The sequence below is a fragment of the Drosophila grimshawi genome, unplaced genomic scaffold (assembly GCF_018153295.1).
Source record: "Drosophila grimshawi isolate 15287-2541.00 unplaced genomic scaffold, ASM1815329v1 contig_44, whole genome shotgun sequence".
In the NCBI taxonomy this organism is placed as follows: domain Eukaryota; kingdom Metazoa; phylum Arthropoda; class Insecta; order Diptera; family Drosophilidae; genus Drosophila; species Drosophila grimshawi.
The window spans coordinates 21,396,557-21,418,528 of NW_025063240.1; the positions used below are offsets into that span (position 1 = coordinate 21,396,557).

The 21,972-nt window shown below is 42.9% G+C and overlaps 1 protein-coding gene across 1 annotated transcript; it reads left to right on the forward strand.

Moving 5' to 3' along the window:
- Nucleotides 1-780: 780 nt before the first annotated feature.
- Nucleotides 781-14,504, forward strand: LOC6558264 (protein split ends). Its single transcript, XM_032743488.2, has 11 exons — nt 781-910; nt 985-1,073; nt 1,141-1,862; nt 2,307-2,471; nt 3,502-3,653; nt 3,720-4,162; nt 4,244-4,971; nt 5,561-6,223; nt 6,503-6,627; nt 6,697-11,199; nt 11,256-14,504. Exons 1-11 carry the CDS (start codon nt 883-885, stop codon nt 13,880-13,882), a joined length of 10,245 nt encoding a protein of 3,414 aa, XP_032599379.1. The 5' UTR covers nt 781-882; the 3' UTR covers nt 13,883-14,504.
- The last annotated feature ends 7,468 nt before the right edge of the window (nt 14,505-21,972 follow it).

A 21,972-nucleotide genomic window follows, 5' to 3' on the forward strand; every position in this document is an offset into this window, starting at 1 on the left:
AAAAAATCGACCAGCAGCCAAGAAATCAACAGTGCTGTGTGGAAAAAAGTGAACGGCACAACTAGCACTGAACAACAGTGCCCCGCCATATAGCCATCCCACTCACGCCCATGCGGTTGGCCCTCCTCTGTTTTTGTTTGTGGGCTAGTTTATTGGCCATCTGTTTTGATTTTCTCTTCTTCAATTTAAGCGCGCCAAAGGGGTGCGCGTGTACTTTCTTTCTCTCTGCAGCGCTAAAACCAACAAAAAAAAAACAATAGTGTGGGTGTGCAAATGCAAGTGTATTCGTGTGCATGTGTGTGTGTGTGTGTTGTGTATCGCAATTTGCTACGCGCGCGCTTTTGACAATTGATAAGCTCGTGTTTGTGTCTATTTCAAATAATAAAACAATAACAACGCATACATATGCAGAACAACTACACACACACACACACATAGATATACACGCACACATGTTGCACACGCGTTCTTGATTTTTGCCGCCATTGAGACTGTGTGTGTATGTGTGTATATATGTGTTTTTTGCAGTGTGCAACAAGGCAAACAGATAGTTGGGCAGGCTTATAAAGGCGGCTTTATCGATTCTATAAAGTATATGCAAAATATTCTTGATGGACATCAATAGGAAGAGTTGAAATATCAGCATATGATTAATGTTAGGGTTTTTAGAATAGGGATTCTTAATAAATCATATATATATATATATATATATATATATCAATTATAATCCCCAACTCAACTCAAGCTCCTCTAACTAGTTCAATCTATTAATTCTTACAGAGTTTGTTAAACGATTCAGCAACAAGGAACGACAAAGAAAAGAATTGTTTTTAATTACAACTTGCAGAGCAGCCCAAGTTTCCAAAACGCAAGCATACATAAATGGTTTCTACTTTCATAGGCCTATTGGGTAAGTAATACTGATCTATATCTCTCTATATATATAGTTGCTTGTAAATGCATTTGTTTTCTTTCTATACGCAGACATACAATCATGGTGGGAGATACCGTGTATTTCACATTTCTGTTCATTGTTTAGTTCCGCTTTCGATCTGCCCGATATTGATATTGAGGTAATACTTATTCAGTTAAATTCTCATCTTTGCTGTGTATTTTAAAAATGATTTGTTTGCTTTGCAGGATCTTGAATCGGCGCTGCTTTCCGATGGTACCAGCGATGAGGATCAGGTTGCCCTAGTGCCGGAATTAATTGTACGTTTGCTGACCGGCTGCGATGCGCTACATTCGGTAGCCAATGAGATAACACACAGCAACTATCAGATGTTTTTGCGCCGTTACCTGCGCCAACAGTGTCGCCTGCATCAGACCGAGAATCACTTTGATACGGACATTGATTTCCAATCGCTGCCGGTGCGCAAGCGTCTACAAATCCTGCACCATCTGTGCCACTTTCGACTCGACTCTGTCGATGTTCAGGTCATACTCAGCAATCTAGAGGCGGACAGCTTGCGCGTTGAGCCTCTCGGCTACGATTCAAAGAACTCGGGCTATTGGTATTTCTACGGCACGCGTCTCTATCGCGAGGATAGAACTGCGGCAGCACCAGTCACATCTGCGTCCAGTTGGAATTCTAAACAAAGTGCCGCTGCTGCCGCCGCCGCCGCTGCTGCCGCCGAGTTTGAGTGTGGCAGCGACGATTTTAGTGGCAACACCACACTTTGGAATAACAACACCGTCTGGCAGGTCATCTGCTTCACCGAGGACGATTGGCAGCATTTGGCATCCAAATTCAAGGCCTCATCGCATGCCAAAGAGCGCGAACTCTTCCAAATACTCGCCGAGAACTTTTTGCCCAAGCTGCCGCAGCTGTTTCGCGAACGTGAACGTCTCAGACGCAGAAAGTGAGTCACAAATACAACAGCTTTCCATACAATTACATGTTTAAAGATAAGAGAAACGTTGACAGTCATAGAGCAACTAAAAATGCGCTTGTCATATTCAACTACATCTTGAAAGGCTGCTTTGATTCTTCTCTTGTTTGGATACTGAATCAAAAATGAGAGCAGCCAGTTGCCTTTTGTGAATTTCGCACTTCATATTTAGAATTAATCAGTCTTAGTTATGCTAAGAGGCTTCCCAGGATGCCTTATCTCTTCCTGGCAAGTGCCGGGCTGGAGTAAAAGGAGTGTTCAGGAGATTCCTCTTCCCTACAGCTTCTGCCGAAGTCATTATGGAGGGCTTGGAGTCCTGAGAGTATTTCAGCTTCATAGATCTTAGATAACATAGATTAATTATTCCATAGAGAAAAGCTAATAAGTATTTATTTCTCTGTTGTCAACACACAGGCTGCTGCAAGTGCGTAACTCGAGTCGCTTGCGGAATCTCGCTGAGCTGAAGGCGCGCCAGGAGGAGGAGCGCGAGAAGCGGGAGCTTGAGCGCGAACGCGAACGTATTCGACGAGAGCGTCAGACCGCCACAAGTTTGGCGGCTCAGCAACGCACACGCAGACGGTTAGCACGTGCAGTATTTTAAGCAACAAGCAGACATCAGACAGCAGCAAAGCGGATACCATTTCACAATCACATTAACCACACATTGAGAACTCAACTCACTCAGAACAACAAGAAGCGACAGCAAAGAAACACACTCAGACAACAACAGAAACCACAGAAACAACAGCAACAATTATCCAAAACACACTCACATCTCAAAAGCATACTTAAGTTGAGTTAACAATTTAATTTCTTTTGATTTGTTTGTTTTGTTTTACTTAAACGAAATTTGCTTGTTTGAAAAAAAAGAAAAGAGAAGAACAATATCAAAAATCAAATCACATCCCCATCGACGCTTTAGCAGGCAGCCAGCGACCAGAAGAGACTGAGACGGCAACTGGACCCCAATCAGCGGAGAATCAGCACTTTATTTGAGTTTTGCCCATAATTTAAAAAAATAATCAAAAAAAAATTGGTTGGATTTCGTTTTCAAAAAAATAATAATATGAACACAATATGAACAATTATGTAAGCATGCTTTATATATTACCTCTATATTTGATATGTACTCCATATGGCATTTAATTTGCATTTTATGTTTATGAGCCGCTTTTGATTTTGATTTACTTGTTTACTTATGTATTTATTTGCTATTATTTTATTTTACATTTTTTGTGGCACTTCATTCATTATCAACCGCAGCTGCTAAGATCTATCATCGTCCACAAAACAATCAGACAAAGACAATATGTTCAAAAACAGTAGAAATCGCTTGGAAAACTAAAAACTCAATTCAATATTCTCAATTCAAGTTCAGATATTCGATATATATTCTATTATCTGATCTAGAATAAATTCCGTCTCAATTTAATTGCTGCATTGACAGAAACCATTTCATTTGCGCATTAGTTTTAAGCGATTTCAACTGGAATTTGCATTTAATTAAGATTGTTATTTCCTGTGTGTTATTGTTGTTGTCAGCATTACTTATTCAATCTTTGCTTATTCGCTTCTCTTCTCCTCTCTTTTCTCTCTTCTCTCTCAGCAGCTCTCAATCGACATCGACGGCTAGCGGTATTTCAACTTACGCAAGCTCCTTCAAACGTACAACAACAACTAATACGACCGAATTTCTGTGCCACAGGGAAACCTTTTGTCTAACGCCAGAAGAGGAGGAGCAGGATGACGACGAGGAGAACAGCAGCAAGAACTTGAAGCAGCAGCAAGCACAACAACAGCAATTAACACAAGAACCATCGCAACAAGGGGAACAAACGCAACAGCAACAACAGCAGCAACAGCAACAGCAGCAGCTGCAGCAGCAACAACAACCGCAACAACAACAGCAACAGCAACAACAACCACAACAACAGCTGCAGGAATTAAACGCTGTCTCAGCACAAAACGCTGACTCGGATGATAAATGCCAAACGCCAGCGAAATTCAAGAACAAGAGCCATCATCATCATCATCATCGCAAGCGGAAAAAGTCCAGCAAGAAGCACAAGAAGAGCTCGCGGGAGCGTCGTGAACGGGAAAGGGAAAAGGAACGGGAACGGGAACCAAATCGAGAGCAGCATCAGCATCAGCATCATCGGCGGCGACACAAGCATGCTGCGTCTGAGACAGACGAAGATACCAAAAATAATAACAACAACAACAGCAGCAACAACAATATCAACAACAACAGCGACAGCAGCAGCAGCAGCGCAATCGCAGCAGCAGCAGCAACAGCAGCAACAGTTGTGCGTAAATATCACAAACGACGTCGCAGTCGCCACCAGCAGCAGAAGCAGCTGCAACAGCAGCAACAACTGCAACAGCAACAACAACTGCAACAGCCGGAGACGAGTTCTGAGGCGCCACCCGCACCATCGCTGAGTCCGGAGGATAAGGAGAACTTTTGCCGCCAGCTGCAATTGTTGGATGCGAATTCGGCGGCAATTGCAGTTGCCACAAGTATTGCAAATCTGAGTCTGCCCTCGCCGGTGGCGAATGACAGCGAGTCGCAGGAGCCTACACCACAACCACCAACAGCAGCCGCAGCAGCAGCAACAACACAGCCACAAGTGGTTGCCAAGCGCGAGGAGCAGCAGCAGATGGCGCCAGCGGCGAATGTTAAGCTGCCCGGCAGGCAAACAAATAATTCACTCAGCTCTCTGTCCGGCAACATATTTATACCGACAACGGGCGGCACCAGTGCAACCACGCACCACCACCACCACCCACAACAACAACAACAACAGCAGCAACAACAGCAGCAGCAACAGCAGCAACTTACGAACAGTGGCACTTCAACGAGTGATAGCACAGCACGCTCCAAGAAACAGAAGGCCACATTGAGCGCCAGCAGCTCCAGCAGTAAAGCGGAACGTGGCACCAAAGTGGAGGCGCCTCTAAAAATTAAAAAGTCAACAGCGGCCGCAACCACAACGCCTTCATCGGCCGCCTCGAGCGCCTCCTCGTCCAGCAAGGCGGAACGCTTCAGCAGCGCCTTCTCCGACAAAAGCGCTGATGAGTAAGTCCCAAGCAACTAACTAAACTAAACTAAACTAACCAATTAGAGTCAAACATTGCACATTTAACACTCCACCTAGACTTAAGCACTCAAGCACCTTATTGTTATTCATAGTTATTCATTCATTCCACATACTCTAAAAGTGATTGCTGGGTGGAAATACCCTTGCAGCTCGAATTTGTAAGAAATTGAACCTTACATCAAATATATATCTATATATTTATATAGTACACTTGCCTACTCGAGTCTGTCCCGCTGCGAGGGTATTCATTCGGTTATTCATTGACTCACATTCACATTCACATTCAGTTAATTGTAGTTACTTTGGTTAATCGTTTGCATGTCGCCGCATTTAATTGCTTCTCTTCAAGTTTTACTAACGACCCCCATCATATTTCATTAAATTGTACATAATATATCAATTGATTAACATTTTATTACCCATTGTTATTGTAAATTTTTGTACTGACAAAAACAAAAAACAAAAAACAAAAACCAGCCAACCAAAAAACAACCAACAACATGCGACTGTTCATCATAACCCCGACACCCTCCCACAACAAACAAACAACGAACAACGAAGGCGTAGCCATGTAAATAGTACCAACAGTAGCACCAGCAGCTTTAACAACAACAACCATAAGCACGCGTCGCACCACAATCCCAACAACAACAACAACAACAACAATAATAATAACAACAGCAACAATAATCACAACCACTCAACGCCGGCGGAAGCAACTGCAATAAAAACAACAACGTCGCACGGAGTTTCACACCATAACAACCACAATACACACACGACCCACCTGCCCCACCACAACTACCACCACCATCACCATCACCACCACAACCACAATCAGCACCACAACACTAATAATCATAGTCATGTTAACAGTAATAAACATAAACAAACAGCACAACACACAGTTCTAACCAGACCCATAACAACAACAAGCACAAGCACAACACAACACCATCTAACAACAAACACAACACCACAAACAACAACAACAACAACAATAAAAACAACAACTACAGCGAAAGCAAACAACAACAATTCAACAACAACGTACAACAACTCCTCAACCTCAAATCATGCGAATCTTCTTAGCTTCACCGAAACGGAGGAAGTGCTACAAATCGGAATGCATAAGGTGCTCGTCTATGTCAAGAATCATCGGGATGCATGGCCCTTCATGGATCCCGTTGAGGAGGATATTGCGCCGCGATATTACTCAATCATTAGAAGGTAGATAGTATATATATATATATACAAAACATCCATACAGTGGTCGCTCATATATTATGAATATTATCTGACATTAGAATCGTTTTTAAACACATTCAAATATAGAATTATCGTTCCTTGAACCTTGAACCTGTTACATGCTCATATTAATTGAACATTCTTTATTATGTGTCTAGCAATTTAGAATATGGAAAAAATGTTCAATGATCTCTAATATGAAGCGACCACTGTAGTTTATCTATTAAGCATCAGCACTTAATTAATTTGACTTTTATTCAGGCCGATGGACCTGCTCAAAATGGAGGACAAACTGGACAGTGGAGAGTATCACAAGTTTAGCGAATTTCGCAACGATTTTCGCTTGATAGTCAATAATTGCCGACTGTACAATGGGCACAATAATGGTGACTATTAACTATATATATATATTTGCCATATCCATCACTCAAATATATTCTTATATTTTCTCGCAGAGTACACGGAGATGGTGAACAATCTACAAGATGCCTTCGATAGGGCGACCAAGAAATATTTCGATAATCTCTCTGATGATGAAGATGATGATCCGAATTTAAGTTATCCCGCCGCTGACTCCAAAATGAACGTATTTCGTGAGAAGTACTTCAACAAGAAGGCGAAAGAGGAGGAGAAGGAATCCATGGTGGTTTGTGCGGACGGCAAGCGTCTGCCGGGCACCAGTGACGAGGAGCAAGAGGCGCTAGCACCACACAGCGAAACGGAGGAGCCCACGGAGGCAACGCCGACAACAACGCATGCGCAGAAGCGCAAGCGTAAAGAAAAGGATAAGGATAAGCGGCGCAAGAAGAAGACCAAAACCAAAGCTGACAAGGGCGCGGGCCACAATGATGATTTGGATACGGATGAGGAGGAAATGGTGGAACCAGAGCCGCCACCGCCGCCGCCAGCAATTAAGAAGAGCAAAAGCAACAAAGTACTTAAAGAGAAAGACAAGGATAAGGACAGGGATAAAGAGAAGGACAGGGACAAAGACAAAGATAAAGAGAAGGACAAGGAGAAGGAGAAGGAGAAGGAGAAGGAACTGCCAGCATCCTCGAGCAAGCGTGGTCGCAAGCCCAAGAGCAGCAAATCCACGCTGGCCAACAGCAACAACAGTTCCTCCTCATCGAAGCCCACCAAAACGCAAAAGACCAAAAAAGCGGCTAAAAACTCAAAGCACGAAACGGACGACGAATCCGAACGGAGTGAGCCACCCAGTCACACTGAGTCCAGTGACGAGGAACTGGCACTGGCCAAAGTCAAATCCCTGGTGAAGCCCACGGCACGCACGATAGCGGCACAAAAGAAGAAGATGGTGCCGGCCGAGTCCAAAGTGAAAGCCCCCACGCCCGTCAAGCGTCAGCCAAAGAGCAAAAAAGGTGGGCGTGGTCGCGCCAAGAGCGAACGAGATCCGGACGATCTGGACGACGATGATATACCGTTGAAAAAGCAACTGCCGCCAACGGCTGCTGCAGCTTTAGCGGACTCGGCTGCCGAGTTGGAGGAGGACGAGGATGAGGATGATGATGCGGATGATGACGATGACGATGATGTCTCCCGTTCGAGAAGCATGTCCCCCTTCAAGGTGGATCTGCACAAGAAATACTCAAAGAGCGCCCTCAACGATGATCTCTCCGAGCTGCTGACTACAGTCAAGAAGGTCAACAGTGTGGAGACCTCCAAGCTGAGCGCACGTCACGAAGGTGAACAACAGCGGCACGAGAAATCCGATCAGGACTCGGAAACGGATTTCAAGTCGCTGGACAGCGACAGCAGCAGCGATGAGCAAAGGAGACGTCACTCGCCGCCAGCTGCGAAGCGTGGCAAGAAGAACGATGCGACGCCGTTGACGAAAAAAGATAAGGATAAGGATAAGGAGAAGGACAAGAAGCGCAGCCAAGACAAAGACAAAGAAAAGGAAAAGGACAAGGATAAAGATAAGGATAAGGATAAGGCACGCAGTGGCAAACACAAGAAGAGCTCAGCGGAAGCAGCGGCTGCTGCTGCTGCCGCCGCCAAGCAGGCGGAACTGGAGATGCTGTTCCCCTTTATGGATAAATATGATGTGATCAAATATCGACGAAGTCGTGCCGCCCAAGCCGGCGCCAGCGCATCCAATGCGCAAGCGACCTTCGAGGAAACCAAGTCATCCAGCACCAAAAAGAAGCGCGAAAATGCCAGCACAGAGCCAACTGTGGAGCACAACAAACGTGGCCGTAAGAGCAAGGAGCAAAAGCATCAGGTCAAAGAGCTAGAGAAACCCAGCAAGCCGGAGAAAGCCGAGAAGTCCGACAAGTCTGGCGAGAAGCAAGTGGAGAAGAATGCGGAAAAGCACACGGAGAAGGCCAAAAAAGTAGTCGAGACGCCAAAAAACCAGGAGAAACCGCCAGCCGAACAGACGTTGACAAAAGCAGCGCCAATTGTTCCAAGTGCTGCTGTTGCTGCCAAGACAGAAACTGCTAGCAAGGATGTGGTGGTCAAGAGCAGCAGCGCTGCCAGCAAGGATGCGGTCAAGTCAAGTAGCGTTACTAGCAACGCCAGCAGCGCCAAGCCCAAGGAACCCGCGCCGAAATCCAACAGCAAAAAGCGAGCTGATAAACAAATGCCACCGCCACCAAAGCCCGCCGAGAAATCCACGGAGAAGACCAAGAAGTTAACTGGCAAAAAGGCAGCAGCGGCGGCAGCAGCAGCGGCACAGAAAGCAGCGCCGAGCAACACAAATCTGGAGGCACTCGATGTGGAAACGGAGCAAACGCTGAAGGATATCAATCGCTGGCTGGAGCATACGCCACGTTTCTCCGAGTTTAGCTCGGCGAGCAATTCACCCTCACGCTACAATCTGCTGGATGACTTCGATTCGAGCATTAGCAAGATGGATGCTGCCGATTTTCGGCGACCAGTTGCACTGGCAACGCCCAAAGCGGAACTGGTGCCCAACAAGTTGGCGGAGGCGCTCAACGATTTGGTTAGCGATAAGCCACCGGTCTCCAAGCTGGAAGTGGATGCTCTGGCGACGGCCAGCAGTGTGAGCAGCAGTTGTGGCACACCGCCACATTCGATGCACTCGAGTAACTCAATTGGCAGCACATCGGCGACGGCAGCGACCAGTGCCAGTTCGGCCTGCTCCAACTTCAATTCGAATTCCAATTCGAATTCAACGACAATGGCAACGACAGCGGCGAGCACGCCTCCCTCGCTGCCCAATCCGACACCGCCGCCAACACCATCGCCCTCGCTGCCCGCCGCCAAGCCCAAGGAGCCGAGCACCACGCAGCTGCTCCTCAATCCACCGCCTCCGCCGCACATTAAACAACAGATGGCCAAGGAGGCGAAACGCAAATCACTCAAGGATAAACTGGCAGCGACTGCGCACGCCCAGCAGGCCAAGGCGAAGGCTATGATGCGCACCATTGAACGTCTGCAGCCGGGCAAGACCAAGGGCAATCTACTGCACACTGTGTCCAAGGCGGAGGAGTCCGAGAGCACGGCCCGCCACTCGCCGGCACAGTCCAGCAAAAGTAAGGAGCCCAAAAATGCTTTAACCATCGATTGCAGTGATTCAGCACCAAAACTGAGTCTGGGCACAGTGCTTAAGACGCAGGATTTTGCATTGGGTAAAACACTCGAGGAGTTGGCTGGCAAGGAGCAACATGACGCCAAGGATGTGGGTGATGCCGAGCTGGCAGATAGATTGCCGCCAAAGCCTTTCGAGGCGCTGCTCGAATTCAGTAAACTCAGCGAACTGGCCTCCAAAGCATCTCCAACGGAGTCGTTGGACAAACCAAATTTGAGCGTCTGGCTGAAAGCCTTTGGTGGACCACTGGTCAATGTCAAGTCCAGCGAGGAGGAGGACAAACAGCAGACGACGACGACGGCAACGACACAGTCTTTGCTCGGCAAGGATGACAACAATCGGGTGGCGCCGCCCGAACATTCACCAGCTGCCGCCGCCTCCGGCGATAATAACTTCTCCCTGCCGGTGGTCATGCGTCCCAGAAAGCCGAGCACGGGCAGCACCAACTCAGAACGTAGCTCCTTCAGTCAGGATCCGGACTCGCCGCGTATTGCCATCGATGAGCGTTATGGTTCCTATGCGGCTGGTTCGTATACATCACCAATTGGAGCGTCGCCGATCGGCGCCTCTCCCATTATGGTGTCGCCGAAGCCGAACGATGACATGGGCAAGCCAGCGTCACCATATACCCTTAACGGCGCCATTAAGGTTGGCTTCTATCAGGACACGACGACCAAGAGCAGTCCCGACAAGAGTTGCAGTCCCCGCGAAATGAATTCACCGTATCCGCAATATTCCCAGCACATTTACTCCTCGGCATCGTCGCCGAATGTTTCCACGCCCGAGTTGAGTGGAACTTCGCCATATGGCGGTGGGAATAGCTACAATCCCTCCGGCTCGGAGGCGTCCAAGACGCCAGCGTATTCCTCCACATCGCCACTGCCGATTTACGATCAGTACAAACAGCCGCGTTCGCAGGAATCCGATTACAATTCGTCGATGAGTCCGAGTACACCGAATCCGCATTCACCGTACCAACAGCCACAGAGTTCGCCCTACACCACGCCGCACTCGACGCAACCCTCGCCCTACCACGCCCAGTCGCCGTATCATAGTCAACAGTCGCAGTCGCAATCGCAGTTGCCAACACAGCAACAGCAGCAGCAGCAGCAATCCTCACATAGTCCCAATTCGCAGCAGCAACAGCAGGCGTTGAGTCCAATGCACAGTGTGGATTCACCTGCATCTTCGGCAGCTACCCAACCACCTACACCAATCGCTCAGTCTCCAGCGGAGCAGCAGCATTCGCCTTATCAGCAGCCAGTGCTGTCGCCCTACCAGCAACAACAACAGCAGCAGCAGCAACAAGTGGTGCCTCCAGTGGTGGCAGCGCCAACAGGGGCAACTACGCAACCAGCAGCAGCACCTGTCGTGCCACTAGCGGGTAAGTTTAGCAAATAATGAGCCAAGGCTAGTTTTAAAAAAATAATTCTATTCCAGCAGCTATGGGAAATAATGGTTATGACAACAACTACCAGCAGCAACAACAACAGCAGCAGCAACATTCTCTTTACAATCCATCAACTCTGATTAATCCGTTGCCTACTTCGCCAGCGGCAGCATTGCCCACAGCAGCGCCTGTTGCCAAGCCCAACAGCAATGAATGGAGCCTGGGTCACAGCCTGTTGCCGCCCAACCTGGCAGCGAATCAACAGCAGCAACAGCAGCAGCAACATCAACAGCAACAGCAGCAGCAACAGTTGGCTCATCAGCAGCAGCAGCAACAGTTGCATGGCATGAAGCCAAAGTATCCAACCTATGCGCAATATCAGTCGACAAATGCGGCAGCAAATGCAGCAGCAGCAGCTGATGCTGTTGAAAGTCAACAACAGCAACAACAACAGCAGCAACAGAAAATTGTGCCACCCAGTTACGGCACCGATATGGCAACCTTTATGCAGCATCAAATGCAGCAGCCGGCAAAAACAACGGATACGTTAATAAATCCGCTGAAGCGCAGCAGCGAGGAACTTACAGGAGATTATAGCAATGCGGCTGCCAGTAAGCTGGCCAAACTCGAAGAGAATCACACACAGCAGCAATTGCACGCAGCAACACAGCAGCAGCAGCAAGCACAACAACAACAACAGCAGCAGCAGCAGGCACAACAGCAACAATCGCAACCACAATCGTTGCTCAACAAGCAACAGCAAATGTTTAACAGCTTTTTGGGTTCGATGGCGTTTGGCAAACAGTTGGGCACCATAGCGCCAGATAAAGCATTTGAGATGTATAATCGGGCGGCAGCAATGGGTTTTCCCAAGGACTTTGCCAAGGACAACAGTGTATGCAACATGCCGCAGCAGCAACAACAACAGCAACCACAAGTTCCTACCAATAAGCAACAAACTAATCAACAGCAGCAGCAGCCACAAGCTCAACCACATTTGACACAATTGCAGCCTTCACATAACCTCAACTATCAGCAGCAGCAGCAACAACAGCAGCAGCAGCAACAGCAAAAGTTGCCAATACAGCAGCAGCAGCAGGCGTCGCACAAGACGCATAACTACGGCAACAGCAGCAACAACAACCTGCAACAGCAGCAGCAGCCACAACAACCCGCACAAGAGCAACAACATGCACAGCAGCAGCAGCAGCAACCACACAACGCCTACCAGCAACAGTCGCAGTTGAATCACAATTATTCGCCAGCAGCTGTTCCCAGCGTGCAGCCGACAGCAGGCAAACCGACAGCAACACAAGCACAACCAGTGGCAGCCAACAGCAACGACAACAGCAACAATATGCTGCAACATCTGCCAGCGAGCGCACATCAACATCATCTCAGCCAGACACATCATTTGGCTGCGTACAACAAACCAACACCACCGCCACCACAGACCTACAACAATCCACTGATGCACACGCTCACCGAGTCCATGTTGAGTTATCCCGTCAACTACTTCGACAAGAACATGCCGCCAGCTGCGCATATGTACAGTGCCTCCAGTGCTGCGTCCGCTTATGGTAATCCTGCCCAGCAATTGCCTGGCAATTATGTGCCTGGTAGCAACGCCGCAGCGCCTCCACTGCAGCCGCAACAACAACAGCAGCAGGTGCAACAGCAACAACAGCAGCAACATCAACAACAGGCAGCTGTCGCAGCTACGCCGCCCGCTGAGGTCAAGGTGCCCGCCAAGCGTGGACGCAAAAAGAAGGCAACCACCGTGGCAGCAGAGGCAAACAAACAGCAGCAGCAGCAACAACAACAACAGCAGCAGCAGCAACAACAAGTGACAGCACAGCAGCAGCAACAACAGCAGCAGCAGCAGCAACAGCAGCATAGTCAGCAGGCAATGTCTCAATACAATATGCCTCAACTGCCAACAGCTGCAGCGGCAGCTAGCTCAGCAGCGCATCAGCTGCAGGCACATGCCCAAGTGCTGCATCAGGGTTTCCAGCTGTACGCAGGCCTTAAATCGGGTGGAGTTGCTTCACCCGTACCGGGTACAGCAGCAGCAGCTGCTGCAGCAGCCGCGGCAGCCGGCAACACAGGCAGCAATCAAACGGCAGCAGATGCGGCAGCAATTTCGCTTAAGACATCAACTGGTGGCATGGTGCCTGGCAGTGCGTTCAACTTTGCGCCCACGCCCAGCGCACTGGGGCTCTATGGTGATCAGACGGCAGCGGCGGCGGCGAGCAGCTATTTGGATCAGTTCCGCGATGCACCGAATCCTTACTATATGCCACCAGCGCCGGCGCACAGTGGTGCGACGGGTAATCCAGCGGCCAATGCGGCCGATAAGTCACAAAATCCCCTCAACTCGGCGGCGGGTTCGTATCCGTTCCTTGCTGCAGCGCATCCTTCAACCCGGGCAGCAGCAGCAGCGGCGGGATATCCGTTCGCTGCCGCCCCACTGGATCCCAACTCACAGCTATATCAGCAGTATCTGCGGCGAGATGATTTCCATGCCATGATCTTCAATCAGAGCCTGTTGAGTGGACCAGCGGCGGCGGCAGCCGCTGCAGGCTATGGGCAACCACCGCCGCCACAAGGGGCATATCGCACCTCAGCGTTGGGAATGACCAAGCCATATGATATCAATAGGCAATCATGGTTTTAGCAGTACGCCAGTGCCGCCAACGTGGACCTGCAAGGGGACGACCTGAATGCATCGTCTACAGCGACGGCGGCGATGGGAACAAGTGCGGCTGCAGCTGCAGCTGCACCAGCAGGAGTAGGAGTAGGAGTAATAGGTGTAGCAGAAGCGGGAGCAAACACACAACGCTGAATGGCGATTGGTTTCAAACGGAAGTTTTCAACAATGCGTGTGCTAAAGAAGACGAAGAAGAAGAAGGGGCAAACTGGGAGCGTTTCATCTTATGTCCTGATATTACCTACTATATATATATTTATATATTTATATATAAATGCTGACTCGAATTCTAGTCTAATAGAATCGCGATGAATGTTTTATGTGTGAGTGTAGAATGTGTTCTTCTCTTCCCTATCCCACATCTTCCTCTTCGTCCCAATCCTAACTCCAACTCCATCTCCATCTGCGCATTTCATTTCGTTGAGTGTCTACCGTTTTCATGCCTTTTTCACCCACTTTTGTGCAATGAACTCTGAAGTTTCTCACAGCGCCCAGGATTTAGCACAACCTAAATTTACATCGATAGTTTTAGATGATTTTAAGTTCTAGTTTTTTGTTAATAACTGACGTACTATATACATATATATATAAATATATATATATATATATATATCTGTAATTGTTTATATAAAGTGTAAGAAAGAAAACTTAAGGCAGGAACATGAAAGGAAATTCTAAGAATTGTTTCAAAGTGTAGTTTTCGACTATTGTAAGCTTTTAGTTTGCAGAATTGAACTAAGCGTATATTTATGTATACAACTATATATTAATATGCAGTAATTGTAAATTAGCTATCATTATTATTATATTATTATACTATTACTATTACGACTATTTACCATTTACTATTATTATTAGTTTTTACGTGAACGTGCAGCGGGTAATTTGTTGAAATATTTATTAACTGAATCAAAACAAAACAAAAAAGAATAAGAAATTATAATTAATAATGTCAACAATTTTTAGTTGGTATTAAGCCAATCAAGTTTTGTATAAACTTTTGTTAAATATGCTAAGTAAACACTACGGTCTACACTTAAATCCAAAAATGAGAAATATACACCCAACCCACACACACAAACACACATACACACATATATATATAAACACACACATATATATATTATACTCATTGCATGTGCAACATTCCGCCATGATTCAGAATCCTTTCCGTTTTCCCCCCCACAAAAAAGTAAAACAATTTTTGCTGTATATAAAACAAAAGTAAAAAATACAAAATAAATTTAAAACTGTTACGTTTTTCACATACACATCTCAAATTGTAGCTTTAAATGCTGTAAAAAGAAAATAATACTATATTAAATTTAATTTCAATGCAAAATTTTTGAATGGTAAATGAAAAAAGTGTCTTAGTCGCTATTAAAAAAAAAAAACAAAAGCAAAAACGCATCAAAAAGTAAAAAATTTAAAAATTATAATTAAAAAGAGCCCTTTATTATATACATATATATAATATGACAAAAAAAAAAGCAAAAAACAGAAACAATAAATCTAAATTTAATTAAGTTGTTAACGCTTATGTTTTTGCAAAGGTAAATTTTAAATTTTATAAACATAACGATAAATAGTTGATAACAATTTATAAAAAACAAAAATGGGTACCTAGAGCATAAAGAGCAGCAACAAATAACATATTTAAAGAACCACAAGCTAAAACAAAAAATATTATTATATTAATAACAATTCTTTATGTATAAATATGCATGCATGTTCTGTGTATAGTGTGTATTTGTAATGCATACCTATATACTCACATATTAGATGCTACATGCTACGTGCCGCATGCACAGTAAATATATAGTATATATATATGTGTAGCTATATATGAACAAAATAAAACAAATAAAATAACAATAAAGAATTATATTGCATATTGTACAAAAACAAAACAAATGCATTAGGTTATTTTACGAGTTCGCGTATAAATTGGAATCCACACAATGTTCTAAGCTGAACCTCTCAAAATATTATGCAATTTTTTTTGTAGCGCACGCGTTCATTTGCATACAATTGCGGCACACAGGTTGCCACCTTGATCAGTCCCCCTTTTAAAACAACCGCCCCCTCTACAGCCCTCCCTCCCCCCCGCCCTAACAATTACAGCCGATGACTACTGAAATGAAACTCGTGCGAGTTTTTTGTTCTGATGGTTTTTTACACGCTTTAAGCATGGCCACTTGCCATTTGGTCGTTCGATCGTTTTAAACAGTTTTAATTATCATTGCAGATATATGTGAATACATATTTATATATATTTATAGTATGCATACTAATTAAGTCTAGAGTCTTGTTGCTGCGCGTGGAAAGGCGTGTAACGAAAGACTTAGGCAACAAACTTGGGTGAATGAGTCTGCACTCTAAATAGAATTTATGTGGAATCCATGGAAAGTGGTTTACAGCATTCGTAAACTGCTTTTTTGAAAGGGGTTACAAAAGTTTAAGTCCATTAAAAGCGTTAAATCAATTAAACTGTTGGAAATTTTAAGCGTTTCGAAGAATGTCGAGTAAATACAAATGCAGCTGTCAAATGACAGACATTCTACTTAGTTTAAGCAATTTCTTTAAGATTGTTTCAATTGGAAATGATTAATCATAGCTCAGACAAATGTTGGATCACTCCAAGTGCATATCTAACTCGTTAGTATATATAACAATTATAAAATGCTTAGCAATGCAGCTCTTCATATTTCACATAGACATGGAATTTTAATTGACTGAGGCTATTTAATATGCAGTTGATTACAATTCAAGAAGTATGCAATCAAAGAGAAATATAAAAAATACTCTAATCAAAATTAAAAAGTGTTGTCAAAATTGAGTAGATTTCTTAAAATCTTGATTTTTTCGTTAGTATTTTAAAATTAATTTCGACAATAAGTTGTGCTTGAAAACTTAAATGCAAGTACTTTATGAGGGTACAATTTTAACATTTTAACTTGGGTATATTTTGTCAAATTTGCTTCGATTTGAGACAGAAGGAATATATATATACACATAGGTTTTTAGGTTTTTAGGATCAGCTATGTCTATTTTTTGCAATGAGTTGGCAGAGTGAATCACCTAAAATGTGTTAATTGCATGTGATATCAATTAAAAATGTTTAATTAAAATATAGAGTGTGATTTTTAGCTACGCTTTTAAAGCTAAATTCAGCTGAAAATTGGATATGCTTCGAGTAGTTAACAATTAGACGGCTTAGCAAAATTAAAGTTTATGAATCATGGGTAATTCACTTACGTCTTAACTTGCAAAGACTGTTTGACGCATTACAAGAACAGGTACGTACCATTGATTAATGATCTCGTTGTCAGCCAATTATAGAACTGGGAGTTTTGACTGTTGAGTTTGGTTTGTTGCTCTTGTTTTTGTTTTTGTTGGTGTTGTTGTTGGTTTTGTTCGCGTTTAATCCGGTTGAAAGGTTTCTGCGGCATGTGTTTAAAAATATCACTTAGTGTGCATGTTAATTAGTTTATTCACCGCCATCAATTTGTTCAAGCATTATCATCCAATAAGCTCAAAAATAAACGACAAATTCCAACTTGAACAGAAACTGTCAAATTTGCAGCCAAACTGGCTATTAATTTATATATACTAAATGCGATATAAATAATAAATTATGTATTTTGCATATATATTTATGTATTTACTAACTTAAATGCCGGCAATTACGTAACTCGACATAAATTCGTTCGGAATGAGAATTGCAAAAATGCTAATTGGCGCTAACAAATATGTATTCAGTTAGTTTTGACAAGGGGCGTGGCACAGTGTGGGTGCACGACAGTCACGCAGCCCATTTACACGTGCCGCGAGAGGGAAAAGACCCTGCAGCATTCTAAAATAATACTAAATTAGCCTTCCGCTTTGATTTAAGTATTGTAAGCTTAACTAAAAACGATACAATAATAAATCTGTTTGAACAAACAACAGCAGTTTTGAAAATCATTTTGTGCATAAACAAAAAAGGTCAAACAAAATAAACATGTATTTTTGTGTATGGAAAATGGTATGTTGTTTTTGTGTTCAGTTGTTGGCATTACAATAGCAGAGAACAGCACTTTTCAATACTATTATGGGTTTGGTTGTCGAGTGTTGGGACAAATGTCTAAAACAACAAGCGAAATTACATTGACAAATTAAACATGTTTATATAGCCAAAAAATGACTTAATTAAAACATATCAAACTTTGAGTACTAGGACTGTGTAGAAATATATTTTATAAATATATGCAATATGATTGATAGAAAAGCGATAGAGTCGAGGTTGTTCAGATCCTAGATTTGGTCAGATATATTGCGACATTAAAGCCATTTATCGTTTTAACATAAGTTGATGAACGCATTGAAAGTTGTGTATCTTTGTTCGGCACTTAATATATTTATATTTTTTTTGATAAAAATACTAATAATATTTCACACAAAATGAAAACATCAATGACAATTAAAGAAGAAAGCTGGTGATATTCAGTTAGACAATTGTAATCCAAGACTCATAGTTGTAAATCTATAAGATTCTATTTGCAAATACAGAACTAATGTTGCCACTCAGATAATTGTCATGGATTATAATTTCATAGATTTCTAACTAAGATTCGGCGCCTTAGAGCATCTCCATTGCTTATAATTAAACAGATTTCTAATTAACAACTGACGCCTTAGAGCATTCCCTAGTTGCAGTGCATTTTATTTGAATGATGACTTAATAATTGAATTAAATTAACTAATAACGTTTTTATTCTTTCTATATATATTAATTCGTGTTACGGCATAAATAAAGAGAATATAATATTGCGCGTGATAGAGTTTGTTTGCTCGTTTTTGCTGGGTGGCATTACTGTAGTCGTTGTTGTTGTTGCAGTTGTTGTTCTTGTTGTTGTGACACGGCATCTGATCAGAATGAACTGGCATGCTTTTACTTTCTAAATTTGTATTACTCGTTTAACATACACAGACATCGGACTGAACGAGGTTGGATTACAAGAATTGATTTAGTCACATCGCATTGTGTTTGTTTTTTTTAGACTTCCGTTTGTGATTCAGTTACGGATTTATGTATATCAAACAATTAATACATAATAAATTCATTTAAAATGCACCTAAAAATAACCAAGCACTCTTTCTTTCCTTTTTTTTTTTTTTATTTTTTTTTTTTTTGCACAGGTGCGTCGTTGCCCTTAGGCCCCGGGCTTTGAACGGGGCTTTGAACTCGCCTCTCATGTGTGTGTGTGTGTGTGTGTGTGTGCATGGCCTTAGTGTTCAATATGATATTGTGTGGTTTCGTGCGGGTGTGGTTTAACTTGGACCGGGGTCGATTGATTGAGCGATAAGCTATTTATTAGACTAGACTTTTAAATCGATTGTTAGCTGTGTGAGTAACATGAACATTAACATTAACGCTGCTAACTGCGCTGTCATCTGCCAGCTGCGAGAGGTGCTGATATAACTTTACTTTAAAGACAAGTTCCTGCACTCAGAAAAAGAAACAGAAGTTCGCATTTCGAAAAGAGCTTTCGTAATCACAAAAGTTCTAAGTCTTTATTTCTTGAATTGATTATGATCCTTATTACTTAATGTTACCATTGCTTGTATCTTTTTAAGAACGTTCACCGGATGGCACTCGTCCATTTTTCTCTGAGTGTACGCTAATACATCTCTTTATCGTATCTGATTAATATGGCTCCGTCTGGTCATAATCATCTGTCGATTATATCATTAGATTTCATGTTTAAGCTGTCACGTAGACCAGCAACTCAATTTTCTTAGGGATTACAATAAAGTTCGCAGCGTTTCCGACAACAACATGAAAGAAAGAGACTGAGACGACAAACTTGATTGAGTCAACTGTTGAAAAATGTAAATTTTCGATGATTATACATAATCCGTAAGACATTTCATTTCAATTACGAGGTGATTGAAATAAATGCAAGCGTAATGACACCTGTTGTCTAATTAGTCGCAATATTTTTAGCCTAGTTATCGATTTAATTTTAGTTAGCATGCTTCGCAGCTGGCCGGGGCATCTAGTACGGTTAGTGTCTAATGAAATTGTTTGCTTACTTTATGAGCAGCTGTGCCATAAAATTATAATTTATTCTAATTTAGACAGTAGCACAACTGTCGCTTGCCCAGTAGCTGCCCAGTAGCTACCCAATAGATCTACTTACATATTTATGTACTTAATACGCAGAGAAAAATATGCATTGTGAAAGCGGAGTTTCCAATCTTGACTCAAGCATTTAACCTTAAATAAAGGTGTAATTAAATGGAATTAATCCAAGAATATATTATTTTCCGCTTAGCTTTGATTTACGATTTTGTAAATAAATCAAGAATATATAATTTTAGCTGGTTTTTTTCTTTCTAAATTAATGTTTAGAACAGTTTAGAGGTCTTATGATTTTGTAAGTAAATCAAGAATATGTCAATTATTTTTAGGTGGTTTTTCTCATTGAGTAAAGTCAGTAAGTAATGTTTAACAGTTTAGAGGCCTGTCGTCTTAGAAAGTATTCACCTTCGTCCAGCCTATATAGTGATTGTAGGAGGTCTGTTGAACACGCAAATATAAATATATATATTTCATTCATTTATTACAGAACCAATAAATGATCACATTTTCGGTTAGTTTTGAAGTCCAATGCGCAAATCGCTATTGACGATCGCCTTGACAGCGACTAAGACATCAAAATGTCGACAGTTGAACAATTTACATAATATTATTTTCCAACTGAGGCTTATCAAATAGAATCCACATACCAAAATACATACAAATTTCAAGCGATAAGTGGAGTGTGCTAAATACACAACTAAAACTCGATAACTATGCAAAAATGTTTGGAGTCTGTGGAAACCAGTTTGGCCGCTTCAAAATCGAAAAAAACCAATAAAGAATTAACGCTCAAGCAGAAAGAACTTATATATTATATTCGACTGTACAAAAATGTTATTGGCGCCCAATGAACTTTAAGTCACATTGTTTACAAACGCTGTATGCGTTCTAGGAAATATTTGGCACAGGCTTATGCAAATCAGTTGGAAAATACCCTACAAAACTCGATGTCATTCAATAATCACTAAATGGATCTTTTCCTATTGTTGTACTCTTGCATTGGGTATTAAAACTTTGCCGTGTATTTTGTAATGCATTTGCAAGAGACAACTCCAAGTACAAAACATTTATAAATTCTTGATCAGCAACAGTAGAAGAATCCAGGATATGCTTCTATGCAAGGCAAGTCTTTTTTCTTAAAGCTAGAAAGTACATGTATCAGAACATGTACATGTTAGCTGAAAGATTAGTTTTTACATGAACAACAAATTTGTAAGTGCTATTTGCATATTGACAATACTATATCATGTGGTCCACTTAAATAACAATATGGATGTGACTCCATTAGACAAGGGTATGTAAACTTCGGTTTGATTAAGCTGGTTGTGCATTCTTGACTTAACTCACCGCACATTCAACCGCAGCATTTCCGATATGACAGAACGCGAAATTAACACAACAAATTTAGAACGTTCAACCAACAAAAAAATAAAACAAAAACCTAAAAAATCCCCATGTAAGTGGGAAAATTTGTTTCGAAATTATTTCAGTCTGCGTCGCAGTCGCAGCAGCAGCATCCGACCATGACTCAGTTTAAAACGTGGAGCTGCATTTTGCGTTTGGGGAAGACCAAACTAGTTTACTACCACGCCACACGCACACGCACACACACACATTTTATGTGGCAGCAACAAGCTTATGCGTAAATTCGTTGCAAGCGGGGATTTTTAAAGCACACATTTGTATGGAAATTTGTTGTTTATTGCTATTGAATACGCACACACACCTGTGACTCAATAATGTCACATGCCGCTGCTGCTGCTGGTGACAAACACTTGAAAAATTGAATATGAATTTCGGGATGAGATGCTGAAGTGGAAACCACCTGTGTGTCCGGCCCGTCCTGTGTCAATTGCATGTTTGCTATTGATTTTCCGCACAAGGACAAATGCCAAAGTGTTTTGATGGCTAATCGGGTCAGGTTTGTTTG